The sequence below is a fragment of the Ciconia boyciana genome, chromosome 2 (genome assembly GCF_034638445.1).
Source record: "Ciconia boyciana chromosome 2, ASM3463844v1, whole genome shotgun sequence".
NCBI lineage: Eukaryota > Metazoa > Chordata > Aves > Ciconiiformes > Ciconiidae > Ciconia > Ciconia boyciana.
Window position 1 is genome coordinate 133,559,628 of NC_132935.1, and position 21,767 is coordinate 133,581,394.

At 43.4% G+C, this 21,767-nt stretch overlaps 2 protein-coding genes across 6 annotated transcripts in view; one reads left to right on the top strand and one right to left on the bottom strand.

Annotated features, from left to right (window-relative positions):
• Window positions 1-282: 282 nt before the first annotated feature.
• CDCA7L (cell division cycle associated 7 like) lies at window positions 283-21,564 on the top strand. 5 transcript variants are annotated; one of them, XM_072854155.1, is made up of 11 exons: window positions 283-390; window positions 7,228-7,374; window positions 10,194-10,327; window positions 10,710-10,863; window positions 11,331-11,690; window positions 13,607-13,681; window positions 15,209-15,394; window positions 16,858-16,989; window positions 17,857-18,006; window positions 19,157-19,293; window positions 19,649-21,564. In XM_072854155.1, the coding sequence occupies exons 1-11, from the start codon at window positions 331-333 to the stop codon at window positions 19,677-19,679; spliced, it is 1,566 nt and encodes a 521-aa protein (XP_072710256.1). In that variant the 5' UTR covers window positions 283-330; the 3' UTR covers window positions 19,680-21,564. The 5 variants fall into 5 exon arrangements, with proteins under 5 accessions (XP_072710256.1, XP_072710255.1, XP_072710258.1 ...); XM_072854154.1 differs by having other exon boundaries at window positions 16,855-16,989; window positions 19,649-21,561; XM_072854156.1 differs by having other exon boundaries at window positions 304-390; window positions 7,234-7,374; window positions 16,855-16,989; window positions 19,649-21,562.
• The window catches only part of DNAH11 (dynein axonemal heavy chain 11), a 161,912-nt gene continuing 161,059 nt past the window's right edge, over window positions 20,915-21,767 (bottom strand). Inside the window, 1 exon segment of the mRNA XM_072851616.1 lies at window positions 20,915-21,144. Within this exon segment, the coding sequence (XP_072707717.1) occupies window positions 20,915-21,144 (230 nt within the window).

Consider the following 21,767-nt stretch of genomic DNA (forward strand, 5'->3'; position numbering starts at 1 on the left):
ATTATTTGGAGGATGAGAGCGTTTTCCCCCAGGCGAGACCGCTCCTTTCACACTCAGAGCTGCTGCCGTGCGAGGGGTGCGTAGGGAAGAACGGAAGACGCTGGGTGCCAACGGGGGAGCACCCGCTTCACCCGCCCGACCCAGAGAACCACCACCTCGGCTGAGGCATCCGGACGGCGCTCACCCATCCCCAGCCAGGCCACACGGGGTGCCCCGTCCCCATCCCGCCTTTCCCGCCGCCGCCGGGCGGCTCCACCCCGCCACCGCCCCCCGCTCCTCCCTCCTCCTCCTCCTCCTCCTCCCGCGGCGGCGCGGGCGGCTCCTCACGCCATGGTGCGGCGCGGGCGGCGGCGGCGGGGGGCGGCGGTAGCAGCGGCGAGCCGCGGCAAGGTGAGGCGGCCCCGCCGGCTGCGCGGAGCGGGCGGGCAAGGCCGGGCGGCGGGGGAAAGGCGCCGGCCCGGCTGCTTTCCGCCTTGCCGGGGCTGCGGCGGCCTTTGTCCGCTCACCCGCGGGGACCCCGGCGGCGCGGGGGCCGGAAGAGCTGCCCGCCGCTGTCGGCGGCGCCGGGACCGGCGCCGCCGACAGCGGCGGGCAGCTCTTCCGGCCCCCGCGCCGCCGGGGTCCCCGCCCGGTACACACGGTCCCGGCGAGCGCGGCGGCCCGCGGTCCCGCCGGGCGGCCTCCACGTGGCGCGGCGGCTGCGGGGTTGCAGAGAGCCGGGGAAGAAGGGGGGTGGAAGCCGCCTTCGGGGCGGCCCCGAGGCGTTCAGCATCGGCGGGGGGAAACTCCAGCGGTGCTGGGTTCTGCGGCGTCCCTAATAAAGGCCGATGGGCTGCGCGTAGCTTATTGGGGAGGAGCTTTGTTAATTAATTAGTCTCTGTAAGCCTGGGGATGTCACTTTTGAAATTAGCTAATTTTTTTTTTTTTTTTTAATTCTGCCCTCTTTTTTTGGTTGAAATGCCGCGATGCCACAAACGCATATTTGAGTCGCCTGAATACATGTGAGTATTTATAAGGCTTAGGGACAAACGCAGGCGTGCTTTGATGGGCGCACCCGGCTGCGGTCTGGTCCAAGCCCGGCGTGCTTGGATGCGTCAGGCCGCTTGTGTGGTTCAAGTCTTGAGAGGTGGTATGGTGAGTCTCCCAGGTGGTGGGCGGGAGGGAGGAGAAAGTCAGCATCTCGGTCACCTCTTGCTGATGGAAGGTTAGGGAGTTCCACAGGTTTCTGTGGGACAGGAGGGTTGTAGAAACACTGAAACGTCTGTTAGGACCTCTGTCCTCGCAGGGACTTTGTAAGTCGTCTGCCTCTATGCGGCCTCAGGCTCTCCATCGGCAGAGTGGAGATAAGGGCACTGTAAAAGAGTTTGGGAGAAACCTGACGACACGGTACAATAGAAGTGAATGGCACTTCACACCCCTGGTGCTGTAACGAGAGGCTCTTACTGTCTGCTACTCACCTTTCTACTGCACAGCTAAAAGAGTGGTTTTTTAAGGCTCAGCAAAGGGGAAAAGGACGCAGTCTGGCTTCAGTGCTCTCCTGTTTCCCGTGGGAGCTTGTTTTCGGCTGAGCAAGGCCTTCTGCTGGCTCTCGCTCCTCTTTGTGACACGCTGGTGAGCAGTGGGTTCAGTCCTGGCTGAGCCAGAAGGTCGTGGTGGCGAAGGTTGCCGTGTCTCTGAAGTCACAGGTCGTCTGCCGACTGGCGAATTTGCTTGTGAGTACGTGCCCCCATTGAAAGCAATTGCCAAGGAAGTCAGCAGTACAAAATTGTTTCGAATCGCAAGACCTGCAGTTCCATTTCCCATCCCAGGGTCTAATGTAACAGGTCCTTGCACAGCAGTTTCAGTACGCAGAGCTTGTTAAAGAGGTTGCTGGCGAACGCTTTGTCGCTTTCACACCCAAAGAGCCTGGATGCTGGCAGTCCAGATGTGAAGAGCAGACACGTTGCGTGCCTGTGGCGTTGTATAAAAGTGTTTTGCTTGGGATGCCGGGGCTCAGAAAACAATTAGACACCACCACAGATGAAAGGGATGCTCTTGAGTTACGCAGAATTAATTCAGAAGTAGCTCTTATTACTGTTTGGATCAGTGAGAGATTAGATACTACAGAAGAGGAGGTAGTAGCCGTTGACAGAGTGTTTGGACTGCGTTCATATGCCAGCATGCTGGTATTCACATTATTCACAGTGTTTTTGAAAAGCGGGGGATGGTTTCCAGGTAGGTGTTGCCTATGGAGCGTAACATTTTTAAATGACTCGCCACGTAATTATGATAGTTGAGCATTCTTTATTTTAGGATAAAGTAGCTTGATGGGTTTTAGCTTATTGCATTATCAGTTTAAATAAAGCAATGTAGAAGCCATATTCCACTGTTCTGAAAGTAGCTGAATGTACTAAAATTTCATGGAGTACTTGGGTTTAGCAGTAGGTTGACTGGGGTGAAAATTACCATAACTTTTTGTGGGTGTAGGGGGAACCAACCTGAAAGTCCCAGGAGTTGTTGCTGTGACAGATTTACAGGCTCAGGCATAATCCATCTTCACCTTTGGTGGAATCAAAGTATCCCTGTGAAGACTGTAAAAACTGTGTGATGACTGCTCATTTTATCACTTGTTCCTTCTTTTCTCTGAACACTCACTTGCCTTTCACCCTGCTGCCACTTGTGCCAGGAATATACTTCACCGTCCAGAAGGTTTCAGTTTTTTGTCCTCTGATGCTGTTGAGAAATTGCAGAGATCATCTGGGATCTTCCTTGCCTTCCTAGATTTCGTTGTTGCCCTTGAGTCTCAGGCTGGTTGGATGGTGTTGACAGTCCTGTTGACTGTGTGTCTAGCTGTGTGATTCTTCCACGCTGTAATACATGACTTTGCCTCTCTCTGCCTTCCACGTCTTTCACACGTTTGTATGATGTTTAAAATTAAGCTTTCATACAAGGCTGTTTGCCATGATTCCAGTGGAAAGACCAGGATCTCGACTTCTAAATAGTTTTGGGTTTTTGGTTTGGCACCTATCATCATTCTAGCTGGGGTCCTCTATTCTTGTAGTGCTGCCCATAATTGTCAGCCTTGGAGCGCTTCCCTGTCTGGTTGTTATTTCGGGGCTATGAGCCAAATCCAATGCCTGTAACCCTTGGGTGGCATGCCTTGGGCTTGCTGCATACTAAGCCCGGGACAAGTCAAGAGGTTTTCCAGCATGAGTTGAAGATGTAACTTTGCACGAGTCTGGTTTGCGTCAGTATGCATTTGCGATTAAACTGGGATTATTTCGGTTTGACTGAAATGAATAAACAGCAAGTTTGAATGTTACTGGAATTATCTGTCCTCTGCTTCAAATAGGAAGGTCCATACATTGTGCAAACTTGAATGAGGGGAAAACAGCCCAACTGATTGGTTTTTTCATGGTAGGAGCTAAATTAGAGAATGACATCTAGCCCTGCTTTCTCACACAGTATGTTCTCCTGATACATCATTGTCAGAGAAGAATGCGCTAATGTGACAATTGGCAATGAAAGTCATATATACAAATACCTCTTAAAAAAAAATTAAATATGGTTGACAGTGACATAGAAATAACTCTGATGCTTCCCACCGAAGCTGAGGGTGTGCATGCACGCAAGCGTTCTCTCCTCGCAGCCTGCCAGGGCGCTGCCTTGCAGAAGGGCAAGTTGCATCTGTTTTGGCTTTGGTATCGGGAAAGTTGCTTTTTCACTTGAGACCCAAGAATTCTTCCTGTTGACGTGGAAAGCAAAACATCTCACCTCAGGCTTTTCTTTTTTTCCTGGCCTAATGTGTCAGGTGGAATTCATGGAGATGGCACTTAGAAAAGTTGTGTTTTGACTGGTGGGGACCTCAGGTGCCTTACTTTTCCCATCACTTGCGTGGTGAGTGCAGGAGTGTTGCCAAAACAGGTCTGACATCCCTCCCGGCCTCGTTTTCCGTCTCTGTCACCCTTGTCCCTTGGTGGCAGGTCTGCCAGCCCTCATGGGCGCACGTGAGCTGCCTGCTCCCGGTTCTGCAGGAACAGTAACTCTTCTCCATGCAGCCCAACAAATTTGGATGTGTTCTTGGCTGTACTAGTGGCATTTTGTCAAATTTAGAGAAGGGGAAACTGGGAGATGGGAATATCTTGAACTTTGATCTTTTGTTGAAAAAAACCATACTTAAGGTTGGCTGTTCTGGAAATTGTTGGATTCTGCGTTGTTTGTAGGGGGCAATGTTTTCTGATGCTTTTGAAAAGTACCTTGTGGGTGTTTGAAATAAGTAAGTGTATTTTATGTGCAAAAATAACTGTGCTCAAGAGGTATAAAATTTCCTACTAGAAATGAGACTTTGACTGTTTCAGCAACTGTGAATTATTTCCAGCTTTTACTAGATTTTCAGTACTTAGCTTTTTGTAACTGGTATCTTTAAAAGACAGTATTTCTCACATCTCTGCAGTGTTTCAGCAGACCACTGTGTCTGAACCTGTGTTTTTTTCATGTTGAAATATTTTTCCTGAGCAAGCTTGAAATGTTCATCACCTCTCTGCATTCCTGCCTTTTTTAGGGGTTTTGTGGCAAAAAGATCCTCTCTTGAAGTGCCTGCATCTTTCAAGTGTTTAGAATAGATTAATATTTTGCCACTGTGTTTAAGCAAATATGTATTTTCTTTCTTGGTATATGCTACTTTGTTGACAAGAGTTAAAATGCTAGGCTCTGATGCTGATTATAAATCAGTTTCTGAAGGTATTTTAATTGAAAGTTAAAAATGGAAATGTCTGTGGCTTCCAGGACTACACAATAAATAAAGGCAAACCAACCCATCACGGCAGAGGTGTTCGGTGCAAGCTTGTCTTTGATGTCTGTCTGCTGATGGCAATGGGCTTCTGCTGGGAATAAACTTGACTTGTGATTTCAGGTGTAGAAATACTGGCGATGAGTATTTCTAGGCGAAGCTTGGTCGTGAGGGTGCTCTTTTTAAACTCCTGGAGTATGCTCACCTTGTATGTGTCAGGTGTTCTCTGTTATTAACCTAAGCCCTTTCGGTGAAATGGGGACTCATCAATGACTGAATGGGATTCTTCATAGTCAGGCTATGGGGAGCAGGTCACAAACTAAAAATCTTTGAAGTTCTGCAGTAAGTTACTTAAATCAGTACCTTAGTATTTGGGAATGCATAAAGATCACAAAAGGTCTTCTACTGGGAAAGTTTTTTTTTTTTTTTCTTTGTTCAAAATCAGTAATTACACCCCCATAACTGCTCCTCTGGTACAGATGCAGAAGTAATAGACAAAGAAGAAGAAATTAGTTAGGCATACAGTAATCACAGCAGTGGCTAACTCAGCTGTACAATAGCACAAGAACTAATGCAGTGGCTCCTGGAAGCAATTTATTCATAGCAACGAGCCTCACAGCTCCTTGTATGTTTTTCCATTAAAATGCATAATGCTTCATTTTTAATGCTGCTCTGTGCTGAGTGAATTCCATCGCAGCAATGGAGCTGGATTCTGGCTGTTCGTTTTAAGAGGTGGGGGTGAGGGAATATCCGAAGGGGTTCAAATGCGGACAGCACGACTTCTGCAGAAATCCGATGGGTCATGTCATTATATGCCTGCGAGGGTCAGTTGTTCAGGGGTGAATTCTGCTCTTGCTCAAGCAACAGTAAATCAGTTTTGCATCAGTCTACATCAGCTTTCTAAAAGCAGAGCAAGAATAAAATTAAGCCTATGTATGCTCATTACTGTGGCTTATTTCAGAGAGTGAAGCTTTGGTCAAAGTGCTGCTTTCTCTTCTAATGGAAGTGGAATTTTGTCAGCAACATTATTTTTGGAGAATGAGCCTCCTTTGGGCCATTTGCCTTGGCACAAATAAATAAAAAAGAAAAAGATAAAATAATAATAAAAAATAAATCATTATATGGGGCCCTGTTATGAGCAACCTTGATTGTCTATGACAGCAGACAAGGGCAGGCTGCTCTCAGTTCTGGAGTTCATCTTGGGGATGTTCTCTTGAATGTTCAGGGCTGGAGACCTTCTCCTTCAGACAAGGAACTGGCCCCTCTCACCAGGGAGCTGTCGATCTCACGTTCCTGAGAGTTAATGAGAGGGGTGGGAAATCCACGTGCAGCTTTAGCACACAGCAAACAGCAGAGAGGCTGGCTTCAAGTAAGAGTAGCGTGCGTGATGTGTACATGTGGTCCTGGGGATGTAGAAGATAAATGTCCGGGTGCTGGTGAGCAATGTGGACACTTTTCTCCCCAAGCATTTCTGCGAATGGCAGAATGGTTTTGCAAGTGATACTGGGATGTGTAAAACCATGTTCTGAAACTTGGCAAAATGCCTCCTGTCTCGGTTTTTAAGGCTGAATCTGTTCATCCCGTCCTTCCATACCCCAAATCCTAAAGCAGCCTAGGTGTGAGCTGTCTGAAGGCTTCCTAACTGGCCTCTTAACATGGAGAGGCTTATCTGAAGTGCTTGGTGAAGTATGTGGCCAGGGGGAATGGTTACCTCTGGTGGTATGAGTCTCCTTCCATGCTGGGGCTGGACTTCTCGAACTCTGAAGTTATGACTTTGGTCACCTCAGAAAGTGCTGCTGCCTGCCCTGGGCAGTGCTTCCTCCTGGCAGGCTACATTGTGGGCTTCTAGCAAACAAGAAATGTTCTCGGTTAAAATGGGTTTTCACTTTCTTACCAAGTGTCGTGGAAAAAGCTCTGTGGCAGTACTGACGAAAGAGAATGAGTTGCATTGGTTTTATTTTTTGAGTTATGTAAGTGTCTGATAAAATATGTTTACAGTACTGTTATCGGATCTAGTGGTAAGGTTTCTTTGTACTTGTTTAGCATTGCATTATATTTGAAGGTGTGTTCCTCACCTCTGAGCCATCGTTGCTCTGTAAGAGGAGGAGCAGTGGTGGATTTCACTATGGATAAAGGGTGCTCTGAGCACCTGCTTGCAAAGATGAGGCACACGCGTATTTTTACGCCTGAGAAGCACTGTTGTGTGGAGTTAAACACCCTGCATATTGCATCCCCTCCCTAGCCCCAAATCTGGAGTCTGTATTTAGGGATTAAAACTGCTTGTACAGAATTTCCTGGAGTTTAGCTAAATGAGGTACAGTTTTGCTAAGCATAGCATATTTTGTGATACAAATTTGTGCTTGCATAGGAGTATAAAAATAAGTTGTACTCTTGCCAATTTGAGTTTTCCTATTAAGTTGGCATGTCTGACTCGTATCTTCTGTCTCGTTTTGAATCAGAAACAGATACCCAAGGAAGTGGCTGACATTTTTAATGCCCCCAGTGACAATGAAGACTTTCTGGGGTTCCAAGATGATGCTTCCAGACAGAGGTTGTTGTCAGAGGACAGCTATGCTAGTTTTGATTCCCTGGAGTCAGGAAAAAAGGTAGGAACGGATTGCTGTGGCTCAGTTACGCTCTTCTGGTGCAGTAGTGCTCTGAGCTTGTGTCAAGGCTGCACGAGCCATGCCTCGCAGCAAAACCCATAATCTGCAGTCCTCATATTAAAAATAAGTGTAAACAAACTTGCTATCCTTTTTAGCTTCTGATGATTGATTTCAAAAACTCTTTCATAATATAAGGAAAATGGGTTTCATTAGAAGGTGAGTTTAAGTGGTGTAGGTAAGTGAAGCAAACAGGAGAGAGAGAATTACCATCCTGGGCTGGTGTGCTCTGGATACATAAGACAGTGGAAATGCATGGTAATAGATGGGTTTTGTGAGAATGCAGACTTCAAGGTATTTCTTCCAGAAACTTAATTAGTGCAGAAACAGCACTGATATTATATTAGTGCTTTTTCTGCGCTAAAATTGCTGTTTTAGTGGTGGTGACCCACTGAAACCATCAGCTCCTGCTTCGATTGTGAGATCTGCTGGTTCTCTGCTCTCTTAGTGGTGAAGTAGCTTGGATCAGCATAATGATTTAATGTTTTTCATTCTCTGACTTGGTAGCTGGAGGTACCAGCTGAATTCATAAAAGAGGAGGAGAACTGGTGTGCTATCTTGGCTGCCAGAAAATTTAGTTTTTAGGCTTTTAGAAGCTTGTAATTATATACTTGATAGATAGGGGCTAATGTGCTAAAAGATACCGTTGTCAGCTGTGCTCTCAAAAGGGTCCCTCCGTTCTATTAATAAAAAAATTGAAAATGTCTTTTTTTCTTTCTCGTCCCTTTCTCGTCCCTTTCTCCTCTCTGTCCATCAGGTCAGTACCTGGTTAAGGGTTGCTGGAGGCGAGGAATATGACTAGTGTTAGCAAAGGGAACAGACAGAATGAGGCTTGTACGAGTATGTGCTATTTCTGAGCCTTCGTAGGCAAATGGTCTCTCAGAGGCTTGTACAAAGTGCAGAAGTTGTTTGGCAGTAGAGCCTGAAGTCTGTGCTATGGAGAAAGACAGTGACTTAAAAAACCCCAAATATACTTGGCTCTAAATTGCTTTGTCATCTTGTTGGTAGACAGTGGTACTGGTGAATTCAGAAAACCAGGAGGTAGCTTGCTCTTGTATCTGTGGCTTTGTGTGGAGCGTGAAGAAGGATCAACGAGGAGAGGTGGTGGTGGTGGTGGAGGAGAGGGAGCTTTGTGCAGGAGCCTGAGCTTCTGCTGCCTGCTGGGGGACTGCAGGCACCTTACTTTACTTCTCTCTGCCTTGGTTTCCCAACTTGTGAGATGGAGATTATGATAATGATCTTTGCTGCAAAGCATTTTAAAATCCTCTCATGAAAAATGCTGTGGAAGAGGTAGGTACTATTAATTTAACATGCATTACTGGGAATCCCAGTGAGACTTGTTCCAAATTTACAGCTGGCACTGCAGCCTTCCTCACCATTCCTGTGTTTCCCTTGGGCTGAGAATTATTTTAAATCTCCATCAGTACTGAGTTTAACTATTGTACCACTAAATGGTACAATAAAACCACGATTTTTTTTATCCTGAGTTCCGTCCATTTATGATGCCAAACACCACTGTCGCTGAGAAAGACCATAGGTACTTGTTGTGCAGGAAACTAAAAGGTTTTGGTGTGAAGAGCAAAATGATGGGAAGTTCAGAAAAACGCAGCAGTTGTTGGGAGAGGAGACAAGGCTGCTGCCCTGCTGGGGTGGTGAATGGGATGTTAGTGCATCAGATGTTCCCTTGGATACTGATGCGCAAATGCATTAACAAGTATTGACCTTTGTGTGTCTGCTTTTCCTCGGGGCTTTCTGCAATCCTACTCCCATAATCTCTGCACTTCTGCTGAGTTTCAGCTGTTTCTCCTATAGGTATCCCTGATGTGTATTTTACCTTGTGTAGACTATTCTTTATAGGTGTAACAGCATAGCTCTTAGGTGTGTTATTTTTAGACGCTTTAGCTAACAAACAGCTTATTCCCCCCCCCCTTCATTGCGGAATTTAATGAAAACACAGAATGCATAAAAACTTCAGTTTCCCTCCAAGAAATGCAATTTAACTTTAAAGTAACTTCCCTATTGTGTTTGTTCCTTTCTCAAGCAGCTGCACTGCAGCTATCAACAAAAGAATGAAGTAATTTTGCTTAGAGAAAACTCATTCCAATTACCCATAATAATTTGTAGGAGATGTTTAAGTGTAAAGAAACAGCATATGCAGTAGCTCCCCCTTCCCATTCCCCTGTAAGTTTTTCCACTCATCTATTGTATCTGTTTTTCACCAGATATTATCTTAACGTAAAGAAGTGTGTAATTAAAGTCAGGGAAGGGAGGGAATTGAAAAGAAGAATAAAGATATTTAGCAAGTGCATCGTATGAAAGGTCATTTTTGTATCTTGCGTGGGAGGAAGAAATAGCGGGAAACAAGTGAGTGTTGCTGACTTTCAAGAGGCAGATGTGGTGTGAACATGGGTTATGTTCCCACCATGAATGAGTCTTTCAGGAGTCTTTCTATTAATTAGTCTTTCGACTAATTTTGATTAGAAGTATGCAAATATATGTCTGATTTAGTAAATGTATTGTGTTTAATTGGTATGTAATGTGCGTATCGTGAAGAGTGTTTTAATGAGATCTTAGTTTATTTTTCATGGGCTGACTTTTTACTTCCTAGTCTGTAGGCAGAAATTTGGGATCTGTCTACCCTAGAAGACGTTTGAATGATAAACCGCACCATTAAAACAGGGAGAGTTGGGCAGTTGGAAGGTGGAGGGATGTTAGCCAGGCTGTTCAAAGCTCTGGTTTTGTGTTGGTATCTGTCCCTTCAGCGATGGTTTAACAGCGTGAGAAGGAGCAGACTCCATCTCCGGGAGCCTCGAGTACTGCTGCAGCAAGCCCAGAGGAGAGCGTTGTTTCTACTGCTAAGTGAAGAAAAGGAGGGCTCTTTCGTACTGTGGTTGTGGTTTGTATTTTCTTCCATTCAAGGCCTGTTTTTTTACATCCAGAAGAAAACATACAAAACAACATGATAGTTTACACATAAGAAAACAGATAGTTTATTTTTATTGGGTCGTAGTGAAGAAGAGGAGAAAGAGACGAAGACGACAGTTTCCCTCACAAGAAGCAGCTCAGTTAAAGCCCTGTGCTCAAAATGGGGAAAAAAAATCCTGCTAAGTTAAAATAACTCAATGCTGAAACTCTGAAAGTCTTCTGCTTTTTTCTTTTGACAGGCTTTGCCTGCAAAGTGCTTTCACATTATATGCCATCTAGTTGGTACCTGCCTGAACCTCAGAACGTGTTTATTGTGACTGTGTGACTACTCTGTATCTGACTGTCTCTCACAGCTACTGGCTGGTATTTTTACAGGGGGTTCGATTTCAGTCCGGATACCTCACTGAAGAACTGCGGAAGATTTTCACTGAAGACACTGACTCTGAAACGGAAGCGTTTGAAGGCTTTGCTTCAAGTGAGGTGGATGTGAACGAGAAAGGAGTTCTGGTAAAGGCAGTCACCTACACGTGAATGTATATGTTGATTTCTTTTTTTCTGTCTCTTCTGTGTAAACCTCATGTTCTAGTAGGAGTGTTTCTGATACACCGTGATGATGTTTCTTCATGCTGAAGAAAAATGTGTTATCTTAAAAGAGAAAAAAAGCTTTCTTTAATGCAACATCACATATTAGAAATGAGAACTTCTTCCCCTGCTTGTAGCCTGACTGTGCGGGGCAAGATTGTTCCTCTGAAGACAGCCATGTCTGCATCCCAGACAATATTAATATGCAGATTTTGTGTTGGTCTCTGCACAGGGAGAAGTCGCGTACTGTGAACTTTTAAAAATTTGTTGATTTAGTTGAATTTATGACAGTGCCTTCAGGTGGTGAGACTGCTGCCTAGAATTAGTGATTTAAAAATGACCTTTCTTGTGTCACAGCCGATAATGTAACATGGGATTCTTCCTGCCTCTAGGCGATAGAGTCGGACTTGAGTGATGAAGAACGCGATAATTTATTGGGTAGTGAGGAAGAAGAGGAGGAAGAGGCGAAGAAGAAAGTTTCCCCCAAGAGAAGAAGCTTTGGCCTTCGTGTCGCCTTGCAGTTTCCCACCAGAAAGTCATCTGAGAAAAAAGTGCCTGAACAGGATTTTTCTAACTTACCTCTAAAGGACAGTGAATCCCTCACACCTCTTTCAAATGAAATAAGCTGCAAGCGGTGGGACAAACTAGAAGGTTCTGCTTCAGAGTCTGAAGAAGACATTAAAGAAACACAGGAGGAAAGTTCCAGTGCTCTGCTTAAGAGAGCCATGAATATTAAAGAAAATAAAGCCATGGTAAGACTTATGAGCAGTGCTTTGTTCTCTGACATTTATATCCGAGTACTTAGCTTCAGCACACTTGAATTTTGGGGTCCCTGCTGGTGCTGTGCTGGGACTTTGGGAAAATCTCATGGTGGTTTGTGTTTGAATTTTTCTACCTGGGAAAACCCTAGAGGACCATCAGCACTCACACATTTACCCCTAAAACAGCCTGAAGTAGGACTAGCCTGCTGACGTTTAAAACCAGAGTTGAACCAAGCATTTTGTATGTGGATGTGAACAAAGTTACAGATGCCCAAGTTGCAGTCTTATATTTGGAACATGTCAGAAAACCAGCTGGTCCCTTCAGGTGGTTCATCGTGTCATTTGCACAATAGAGCTTCTACTTTTCATTTGTGTCTGACAGAACTGCTGCAGCTACTGATTACTGGGTGCAGTTACTGGAAAGCCAGCTAAAAACTGCTAAGGATGACAAATGGAATTTTTCTGTTGTGTGGGATGTGATGCTTACAGTTATGCTTTGTTATATAACTACCGAAAGTGTGTGTGTGTGTGTGTAGGTGCGGAAAAGAAAGACACTGATCGTTCCCTAACGCTTTTTCCTCTATTGTCCAAAATGCCACCAGCTCTCTTTAATTATCATGCTGCCGTGCAAATCTGAGTTGATTTTGGGTCCTCAGTGTCTCCTTCAGGTTTACTGTATTCCAGGAAAAGTTGCAGCTTCCAAGCAGTTTTAGGGCTCAAGTACACCTCTTGGGTGTGTGGGCCTGTAGCTCCCACATAAAAACTTGCTTTAGTTTTGTACCTGTGTTTCTTCATCTGTCTTGTATCCTCGCTGCTGTCGTGTTGGTCTTGCTGCTTTTCCACCCTTCTCACCTTCCACTCTTTCTTCTAGTTCAACCATTGCAAAATTTATTGGCATCCTAGCTGTGGTACTGTAATGACGTTAAATAGCTCTTAATAAATGCCACACCAAAGTATTTACTGAGAAGTGCTGTATCCAGCTTTTAATCTCATGATCGGTACGGCGGTCTCAGAGACAGCTAGCAGCCTGGCTCATCCCCGCTATTGCTGGCTTTTCAGAAGATAGCCTCATCCTGGCCTTCCAGAACAGGTCAGTATTTTTTTGGACCTGTCAGCCACTGCTTCTGTTGAAATGTATCTCCAGGACATCTCCTACACGGTGCAACAGATCGTCCTGCTGAAGTGCTTCTGATGCTGCATACGCCATGGTTAGGGGAACCGCCAGTGGGGCTTAGTTGTTTTACGACTTTGCAAATGAGTGTGTACCCATGTTGCTGTGTGTGTCTGCACAAAGCAATGGGTATGTAGCATTACTAGCTGTGGTTTGCAGCATTTGTGAAATCAGCACTAGCTGTCATGACTGAAAAAGGGATGTTCCCAGTCATTGCTACTAAGGACCACTGCAAAACGACGAGCAAAGTTTCCCTGCTGCAATGTCACTGCTTAAGGGGACACTCTGAGGTCCCTGGCAAAAAGCACAGGTCTGTCAGCAGTCATTCAGTAAAATAGCCCACAGGGAACATCTTACAGCCTTCTGGCCAAGGGCACCCTATCTTCCTTTTCTCCCTCCTGTCATATGCACTGTGAATTTCTTGTTATCGGTCCTAGATGTTGTAACCATGTAATGTCCTTCTTCAGTGCTGTTTCGACAAGATCGGATGTAATTCTAGGTAATTCTAATTCCCAGTATGAATTAATGGGAGCTGTGAAATGAGTACTGCCTGCAGAGTTTTGCTCATTCAGGGGTAAATGAGCCCCACTTAAATAACGTGCCTCCAGAAAGGTTTCATGCACTGAAACTTCATATGTTAGATATAATTCGGAGCGCATGTGAAGAGTGGATGACAGGTGTTGCTTATTTGCAAGTTTGCAGTGAGTTTTCAATGCGGCATCACTGTTGATTTCAGCTTGACCAGCTGCTGGCAGAACTGAATTCCATACCTGACCTGTTCCCAGTGAAAACACCCACCTCGACTCCTTCGGTAAGTCTCTGGTACTGGCTAGAGGTGACAGTCATTTTTGCTAGACTTAGGATTAATGTGTTTCCTGATGAAACACTTTCACCAAGTTTGTTCTGATTTTCTTTGGTTTTGGTCACTTTATTTGTATATATTTGCTATTGATCAGTATTTAAGTACCAGAGGTTAGGTGAGGAAATGGAATGTTATAAGATAATTTATGAAGAAATACGGAGACCAAGGCAAGATGCTTCTTCATCATTTTTGCCCCAGAAATACTGTTGAAATGCTAGACAATTGTCTGTGGGAATAAGGAGGAGTAATTGCTTTCCTTTGGGTTTAGATCCTGTTAATTTCCCTCTTGCAGGCTTTTCTTTTAAAATCCACACTTCCCAGTAGAGTTATGCTGATGAAATTCAACCACTTCAACGTGAACCCGGAATCATACTGTAGTTATTTCAACTGACTTTTCTTTGCTAGAAGCAGAGAACTGTCAGCCCTTCTAGGTTCTCTATAGAGTAGTGTTTTTCCAGATACATCATCAACTGAAGAGATTTGATGAAAAATTGAAGGGCCATGTCTTTGGGAAGCCCATGTAGAAGTGCTGGTGTGGTGGTTGTCAGGTGAAAAGGTGAAGCCAGATTATACAGTCTTTGAAAGGCTGGAACCTTGCTAGCTCTATAGAAGCTTAAACATCCTTAAACAAACTTAAACTGCTATATAAACTTAAACATCCTTCAAATACATACTTTTATTTGTATCTTTTTATTGCTACTGTTATTGCCTGCTACTTTTATTTAGTATCTTTACTTGAGGAGGGGGGAGGACATCAGGAGTATTCTAGTTACCTTTACTGCTTGGTTTTTGACTTCCAGCCTGTTTCCTTGTGATGTGCCTTTCACTTCCTTCAAAGGAAATAATTAAAGAGCACAGTAGCAAGCAGACTTGCTTCCTACATCTTGTTTATCCTGTCAGATTTAGTAGATGCCTTTGTGGTAGGTGTCTACGCAGGACTTCTGTTGCATGAGTTCAATCATGCAGTAATTGGCAGGTGTGAGAATATGAAAAGGGTATCTTGTGCCTCCTAGTAATTTCCAGATCTAGGAATCTGGAAGTAGGAGAAGAAACTTATTAACGACCTTTAATTTAAAAAATATAAAAGAAAATAAACTAGAATTCAGATTATTCCTTGAAGATGTATTCCGTTTGTAGGAAAATCTGAACCTTTAGCTGCTGAAGAACAGTGAGAACTAGCTTCTATGTTAATATTCCATACAAAAAGTTTTGGTATAGTTCTGTGATGTTAATTGGAATAGAATTTGACTGTGAAAATGTGGTGTTTTAAAAGGATCAAAAAGGTGTAGCATGTAGGGAGAACACATAAGTATGCTGGAAATTGGTGAGGTTTGGCTTAACAAATAAGGAGTGGGAGAAGAACAGATTAATTCATGATAGCAGAAGTGTGGTACAGACATTTTGAGATAATTTCTGGTGTTTAACACTACAAACGTAACTGAAAGGACAGTTACTGGAATCATCTTCTCTTTCCAGAAACAGAAGAAAATCCCAAGGAGGACATTTTCTGAAGGCCAGATAGCACGTCGCATGAACCCAACCAGAAATGCTCGTCCACCAGAGAAATTTGCCTTGGAAAAATTTACTGTGTCGGCTGTTAAATTTGCAGAACAGTTCCGTAGCTATAGACAACAAAACCTCTTGAAGAAGAGACTCAGTGTGGTATTTGCCAGGCTTTGATATCTCCAGTAGTCAGGGATTAGGAAACATTCATTTAAATTGTTGGCCAACGCTTAGAGCAGACATCACATCCTACAGAAAGTCAATGAAGACCTTTGGTTTTAGATTAGCTACAGAATAAGTTGTCTTCAGGCCTTCCTGCCTCATCTTTCACCTGTTAACTGGGCTCTATTTGTGACCTGCGTTGTCCAAAACATAAGGCAGTTTACTTATGGTCTATTATTTATTTATTATCTGAAAATTATTAGAGCCCACAATGTAGAAGGCCTTCGAGTGACAAGGCAGTAGGTCTGGTGGAGGTGACAAAGCAGATCTTCTCTATCTTCAGGAAAAGTTAGCAAAAACCCCTCTCTGGAAATAGCAGAGGGAAGATAGAGAGGAGTTATATAGCTGAACGGAGGATGAATAAAGGGAATCTGCACCAACAAACTCCTGATGTACTGGCTAGCCATTCAAAAGTTGCAGATTGTGTTCTTCCCAATTTTTTTTAAATCTCCTGTTTTTCCCTCCCTTGGCTTATGGTGGTCATTTGTCTTAGTTATATTTACTGTATAGCCTTTATGAGGAAGACTCTTAAGTTTGTATTTGTACATGGTAGAGGCTGGATCCCAGTTCTGCTTAGAGGAATGATTGCTGGGCATAGTTGAAGCATTATACAGGGAACTTGGCTATTAAACAAGGTGAAGTAGCACTGAATGAGAACCTGGGCTGGTAAACGACTATTTGGGAGAGAACAGAGCTGACCTAGGGTGAAGGACAAATTAGGAGTTAAGAGTGGGGTAGGCGGAAGACTAAGGATCAGTTGAGACTTGTATGTGAAATTTGAAATCTCCTGAGGGGCATAATGCCGATCCATGGATTGGGGTCGAAGAGATTGATATTTGGAAGGAAAAAAAGAGCGCTTAATAGTGACTAGAGGACTTTCTTCCAAATAACAAACAAAGGGCTGGGTATGGCAGGACTAACCTAAAATTTCAGTAAAGGTTTTTTTACAGTACGTTAGAGATGGTCATTGGAGAAAGCAATTGGAGAGCATGCTAGGAGATTTAAGGAGCAAAGCACAGGAAGGCAGATAGTTATAGTTCTTTATTCTGAGGGGGAAGAAATGGAGTATGAGGAGTTACAGTGGAGGTGTGCAGGGAATGCAAAGAAAAGGAGGTAGCAGAAGAACATGTTAGGAATTTGTGGAAATAAAAGTAGCAATGATGGGAAGGAAGAACATATAAATAATTAATTGAGTAGAGAAAAGATTAGGGAGGAGAGGGAGAGAAAGAGGCAGTGATGATTTGGAAAGTCTATTCCATGTTGTTCCAGTGGTCCGTGAGCCTGTAGTCCGCCCCCTCTAGACTGCATACATATTATAAATGAAAGAATTTGTCACCAGGTGTGGTGACAGAGTCTTCATGACACCAGACAAAAGGTGTTGAGATGAGTTTGTTTAGCAGGGGGATTGTGGAGTGCGCAAAAGGAGGAGATCATCAAAGTATTCGTCTCACCGTCCCGTAGAAGATATTACTGAGGAGGACTTGGACAACATTGCAATCACTGTTAAAGACAAAATCTATGACAAAGTTCTAGTAAGTGGCTGCTGTTTTCTTTAGTGTGCTCATTTGCTTGAAATTGAAAGTCTCCTAACAGTTCATCTGGTGTTTGCTAAAGGTATGCTTTCCTGAGGTTCTGGGGAGTGCAGCTTTGCATTATTATATTATACAAGCACAACTTGGAAGCTTTGCCAGGCTTCTGTGGGCTTGCCCATGCTGGTTGATATGCCCCACCAACTTTTTGCTTCTGCAAAGAAGCGCTTTCTTGCCATAGAGCTATTAAGTGGAATTTGCTATAGCTGTGACTCACCGCTAATAAGAGTTGACATCCCTTTTATCTCTCATTCTCACTTAATATAAATGCGGTGGTGGTGTGGTTGTACCATTAAATAATAGTGATCCCTGCTGCTCCTTGTACCCCCTGGAAATTACATTTCTGTACAGGTTGGGTAGTTTCCAAAGCTCTTGATGAAACTCCTCCTCCTTCCCTTCACCGGATTTGGCTATTATTAATGGTCATACAGATCTAGATGATCAGCTTACTCTATATTTCATGCTTCATTGTCTTTGCAGAGATAAGTCAGAAGGTCATTTTCTGAATAGTTTTAGCTTTTTCCTAGATAGAGAGAAGGATCAGAACTGCGACATAACGTTAATGTAGTTTGAGACTCTGAATGCAACTGAAGCTGGGCACTGGCTCTGTAAAATCCCTAGAATCTCTCCAGCTAACTATATGATTTATCATAATATGGAACTTACGGTTCTTACTAAGATTTTCACTGCTGAATTTGACTTTGGTTTGAAGTTTGTGCTTTGCTATCAGCAGATATATTAGTAAAGTTCAGCAACAAGCATTTAAGATGTCCTTCATACATACATATTTCTCCTCCTTTCCAACTTCAGGGTAGTACTTGCCACCAGTGTCGACAAAAGACAATTGATACAAAGACAATCTGTCGCAACCAGGGCTGTGGAGGAGTAAGGGGGCAGTTTTGTGGACCATGTCTTCGAAATCGATACGGGGAAGATGTGAAATCAGCACTGCTTGATCCAGTAAGTATCATTATCAAGTATCATTATCAAGAATACGGTTTTGTTAGTAAGCGGTGATGAGTATATGCTCATGATAATGTGGTGTTCAAAGCTTTTTGCCATGAGAAGATCTGTAGTACTGTTACAACTGACACTGATCTTGTTGGAACTCAAGTGGAAGGTGCTGGACCTGGGTTACAATCCATCCAGCTTCGTGCTTTGAAGCTCTGCTTGCTTACCAAATAGGGGAGGGAAAGCATGAGAGCTTTTAAGAAAAGGAATCTGTTCCCTTTCAGAAAAATGCCAAAATGTACCCTTTTTTTTTAATGCTGTCAGTAACGTAGCATGCAAAGCAGGTTCCTTGTTTTAGATTCTAATTTTTAAAATGAGAAAAAAGGAGAAGGATACCTAAAAGTCTTAGGGTTGGTTCCCTTTTCTCTGTTGTCCCCTGAGGCACTGAGCAAGGAGGGAGCACAGGCTGTTGCCAGAGAACGAGGCACATGGCTACACAAAGACCTCTCAGCAGAATAGTTCTCTCTGCTCAGCTTGTTCTGGGACCTCCTCTCCCCCACCTCTGCTTTAGAGATGGGCTTTTGGGATGGCATTCTGAAGGACAATGAAGAACTAACGGCTCCAATACGCTAGCCCAGTGTGGCAATGTCTGCTATACTGTAATGCAGGCTGCGCCTCTATGTTCAGTTGCTGAGCAGCTGGGAGATACCTGACTTCATGTACATGCTGGCTAATTCAGTCTCAGGAATCAGGCTATGCCAGCAGGCAGAGCCAAAGAAACTTGTCACGGTGGGTACCCATCTTTTTCTAGGGAGTTCACTACAGTCAGCCTAACAGGATGAGTTATCATTAGGCATTACAGATGCCTTTAGTCTATTTTAAATTAATACTGAACAAATCAGAGAGCGTGAGTCTTCAGAGTAAGAAGTATTTAAGCAAGCAGGGTAGTACTTAATCATTTCTTCAATCCTACAGAACTTGGAAAGTGTTAACAAGGTTGGTTGGCTGGCTGATTCAGGCTCTTAAAACCTTGCCCTGAATGATCAATCACATGGTAAGGAAGCCATACTCTTATCTGTCTGAGCAATGGGAAGGCAAATATAACCTTGCTCACCCATGGCTTGCCTTTAACCCCCCTCCCACATTCACCCCCTTGCAGGCCTGGATCTGTCCTCCTTGTCGCGGGGTGTGCAACTGCAGCTACTGCCGCCGGCGGGACGGGCGCTGTGCCACGGGCATGCTCATCCACTTGGCCAAGTTCTACGGCTACAACAATGTCAAGGAGTACCTGGAAAGGTGAGGGCCATCCCCTGTGGTCATTCCTTTTCAAATTGTTGTAGCCCTTTAAATGGTACTTGACTTGTGGCCTGGGGCAGATCCTGGACCTATGCAAAAGAAGTCTCTTGACTTGAGATTTCTCCTAGGCTGAAATCAGCTGCATTTAAAGTGAGTCATATTGTCTGTGTAAACAACAACTCATTTGCTTAAGAAATTGAAATGCTTTTCCCTATTTTGAAATCAGTATTGATTGCTTCAGGCATATAGAAGTGCTGTTTTGGAAGTTGTCATCTTCAGCAATGGAAATTGTCTGTTTATGAGGAACCTGAGTTCCCTAAAAAGCACTAACACTGTTTTCTCACATGTCTTCTAGTTTACAAAAACAACTGGTGGATGACAATTGAGAACACTGAATTCAAGCTGTGCCTGCAACTGGTTAATATGTTGACAAATTTTGACTTCAAAAGGTTATTACTATGTTTTATATAAGATAGAATTGTAGAGTATAGTATATGCCTTTCTGTGTTGGGAACTTTTTGATTGATGTGGTCTTATGCAAAAGATCTCTCAGGAAAATGTTTTGGTAGAGAAATCTACATGCACACACCTATACGTTAAATGAAATGGCACTCTTGAACCTTGGGTGGTTAATTTTCAATAGAGCTACACAACCACATGATGGAGAACTTGGTCAATTTGAGCAATATTTTTTTTTATATAGTTGTGCAAGTTTGCAGAAAGGGTGTTTAACAACTACCTGTAAAGCATACCCTGTCTTTAAAGAAACAAGAAACCCCTTGTGTTCCAACTTGACCGTAAAGATTCAGTTTTCTAACCCTTGCTTTCTGAACCTGTTCCTCCACCTGTAGTTTATGGAACTTGTCCCTGCAAAGAAGGGAAGGGTACTTTCATCTGAATGCCATTATATTCCAGCCAAAGCTGATGCAACCCACCAGTGGGAGGATGATTTTTTTTTTATTCCAAAGTGCAATTAATCACTGAAACATGAAAGTGGAAGAGTGTTTTGTAAAAAAAAAAATAAAATTTTAAAAATTTTAAACATCATCCCAATAAAGAAAAAGAATCGCTCGCCAGCAGTTTTTATGTGATGCACCTGCTGTGTGAACCAACTACCTTACAGCAGTCATAACTGGTTAACTGGTTTAAATCACAAAGTTCAGGATTAATTTTTTTTTACATACAGTTCATACTTAGATGTTTTTTCATATGTACAACCCAGCTTTCAAACAACTTTCAATGCAACACGTTTGTATTGCAGTATGATTATGTTAAAATTCTTGTAAGATACACATTTCATTTTATGTAGAAAGAATAAAGAATAATCAAGAGGAGTATTTTGTGAGTCAAACTACACCCGGATGGTAATGTTTCCCATTTACTTTCCCATAGCTGGTGTAATGACGGAATGCTTGCATATCAATAATCATTATGTGGAGAAACGCATGAACACAACACTGACAGATGAGGAAATAACAACATAGAGCACATAAGCGTTACACTAAGGATTGTGGTTTTGTGAGGCAAATCTCCTGCTCCAGCTGACTAAAAATATTTATCTCCTTTTGCTTTAACTACAAGGCAGATTGAGAAAGCAGCACGTACTATTGAAAGCTTAGTACTAAACTGCCAAGAGTAAAGCTACTCTGGCCAGAATCCATTTAGCTAGCTTCTCCTGACTTTTCAGATTGAAAGTCCAAATGTAAGTTGGCCCTCTGCTTTTGGTTTTGTAAACTGGACTTTCTCTTTGATCCACTAGAATAGTCCTTACAAAAATTACTGGCATTGCTGGAGTCAATTCCTTGAGCCGGGCTTCAGCTATGGTCCCTAGCTGGATGTCTCACCTGGCACCTGCAATAAATGTAGGCACATGGTTTACTTGGTGTTCTGTACATGGTGCAGAATAATTTGGGTTTAAACAGTTACTTATTGCTAAATACTTAAAGCTACATTTGAACATACAGATTTAGTGTAGACTGTTGTTGGCCTGTTCTGCGTCTTCTCTTTGTATGAATGTGGAGATGAGTACGTAGCATCTGGCTGGACTGAACTTCTGGTTTCATCAGCATGTCCTTTTATTGAAAGCAGGGACTGGTAACTACTTACAGTTGGAACTTTGAGTATGCCTCAAGTGCATGTGACTGAGTGTGTCTGTCAAAGTCAAGTGGTCAGATTTTCTCCTAATTCTCCACTAGTTTATGGTCAAGTATTCCAAAAGCTGGAGAACTACACTGGAGTATTTAGCATATGTTTGTACAGTGAGATATCAAACAGGTACTTCAGTGTAGTTAAGACAGATGAGTTCTGTGCCATGAAGGGCCATGCACTTTCTGAAAGCTGCTGGATTTGTTAACTTTGTTGTGTGTTCTTCTAACATAAACCAGCATATAAAATGTTGCAGATGCTTGTTGTGGGTTTTAGAAGTGTTTATGTAGCAACAGAGAAGTTTATATTTGCAAGTACCAACACAAACA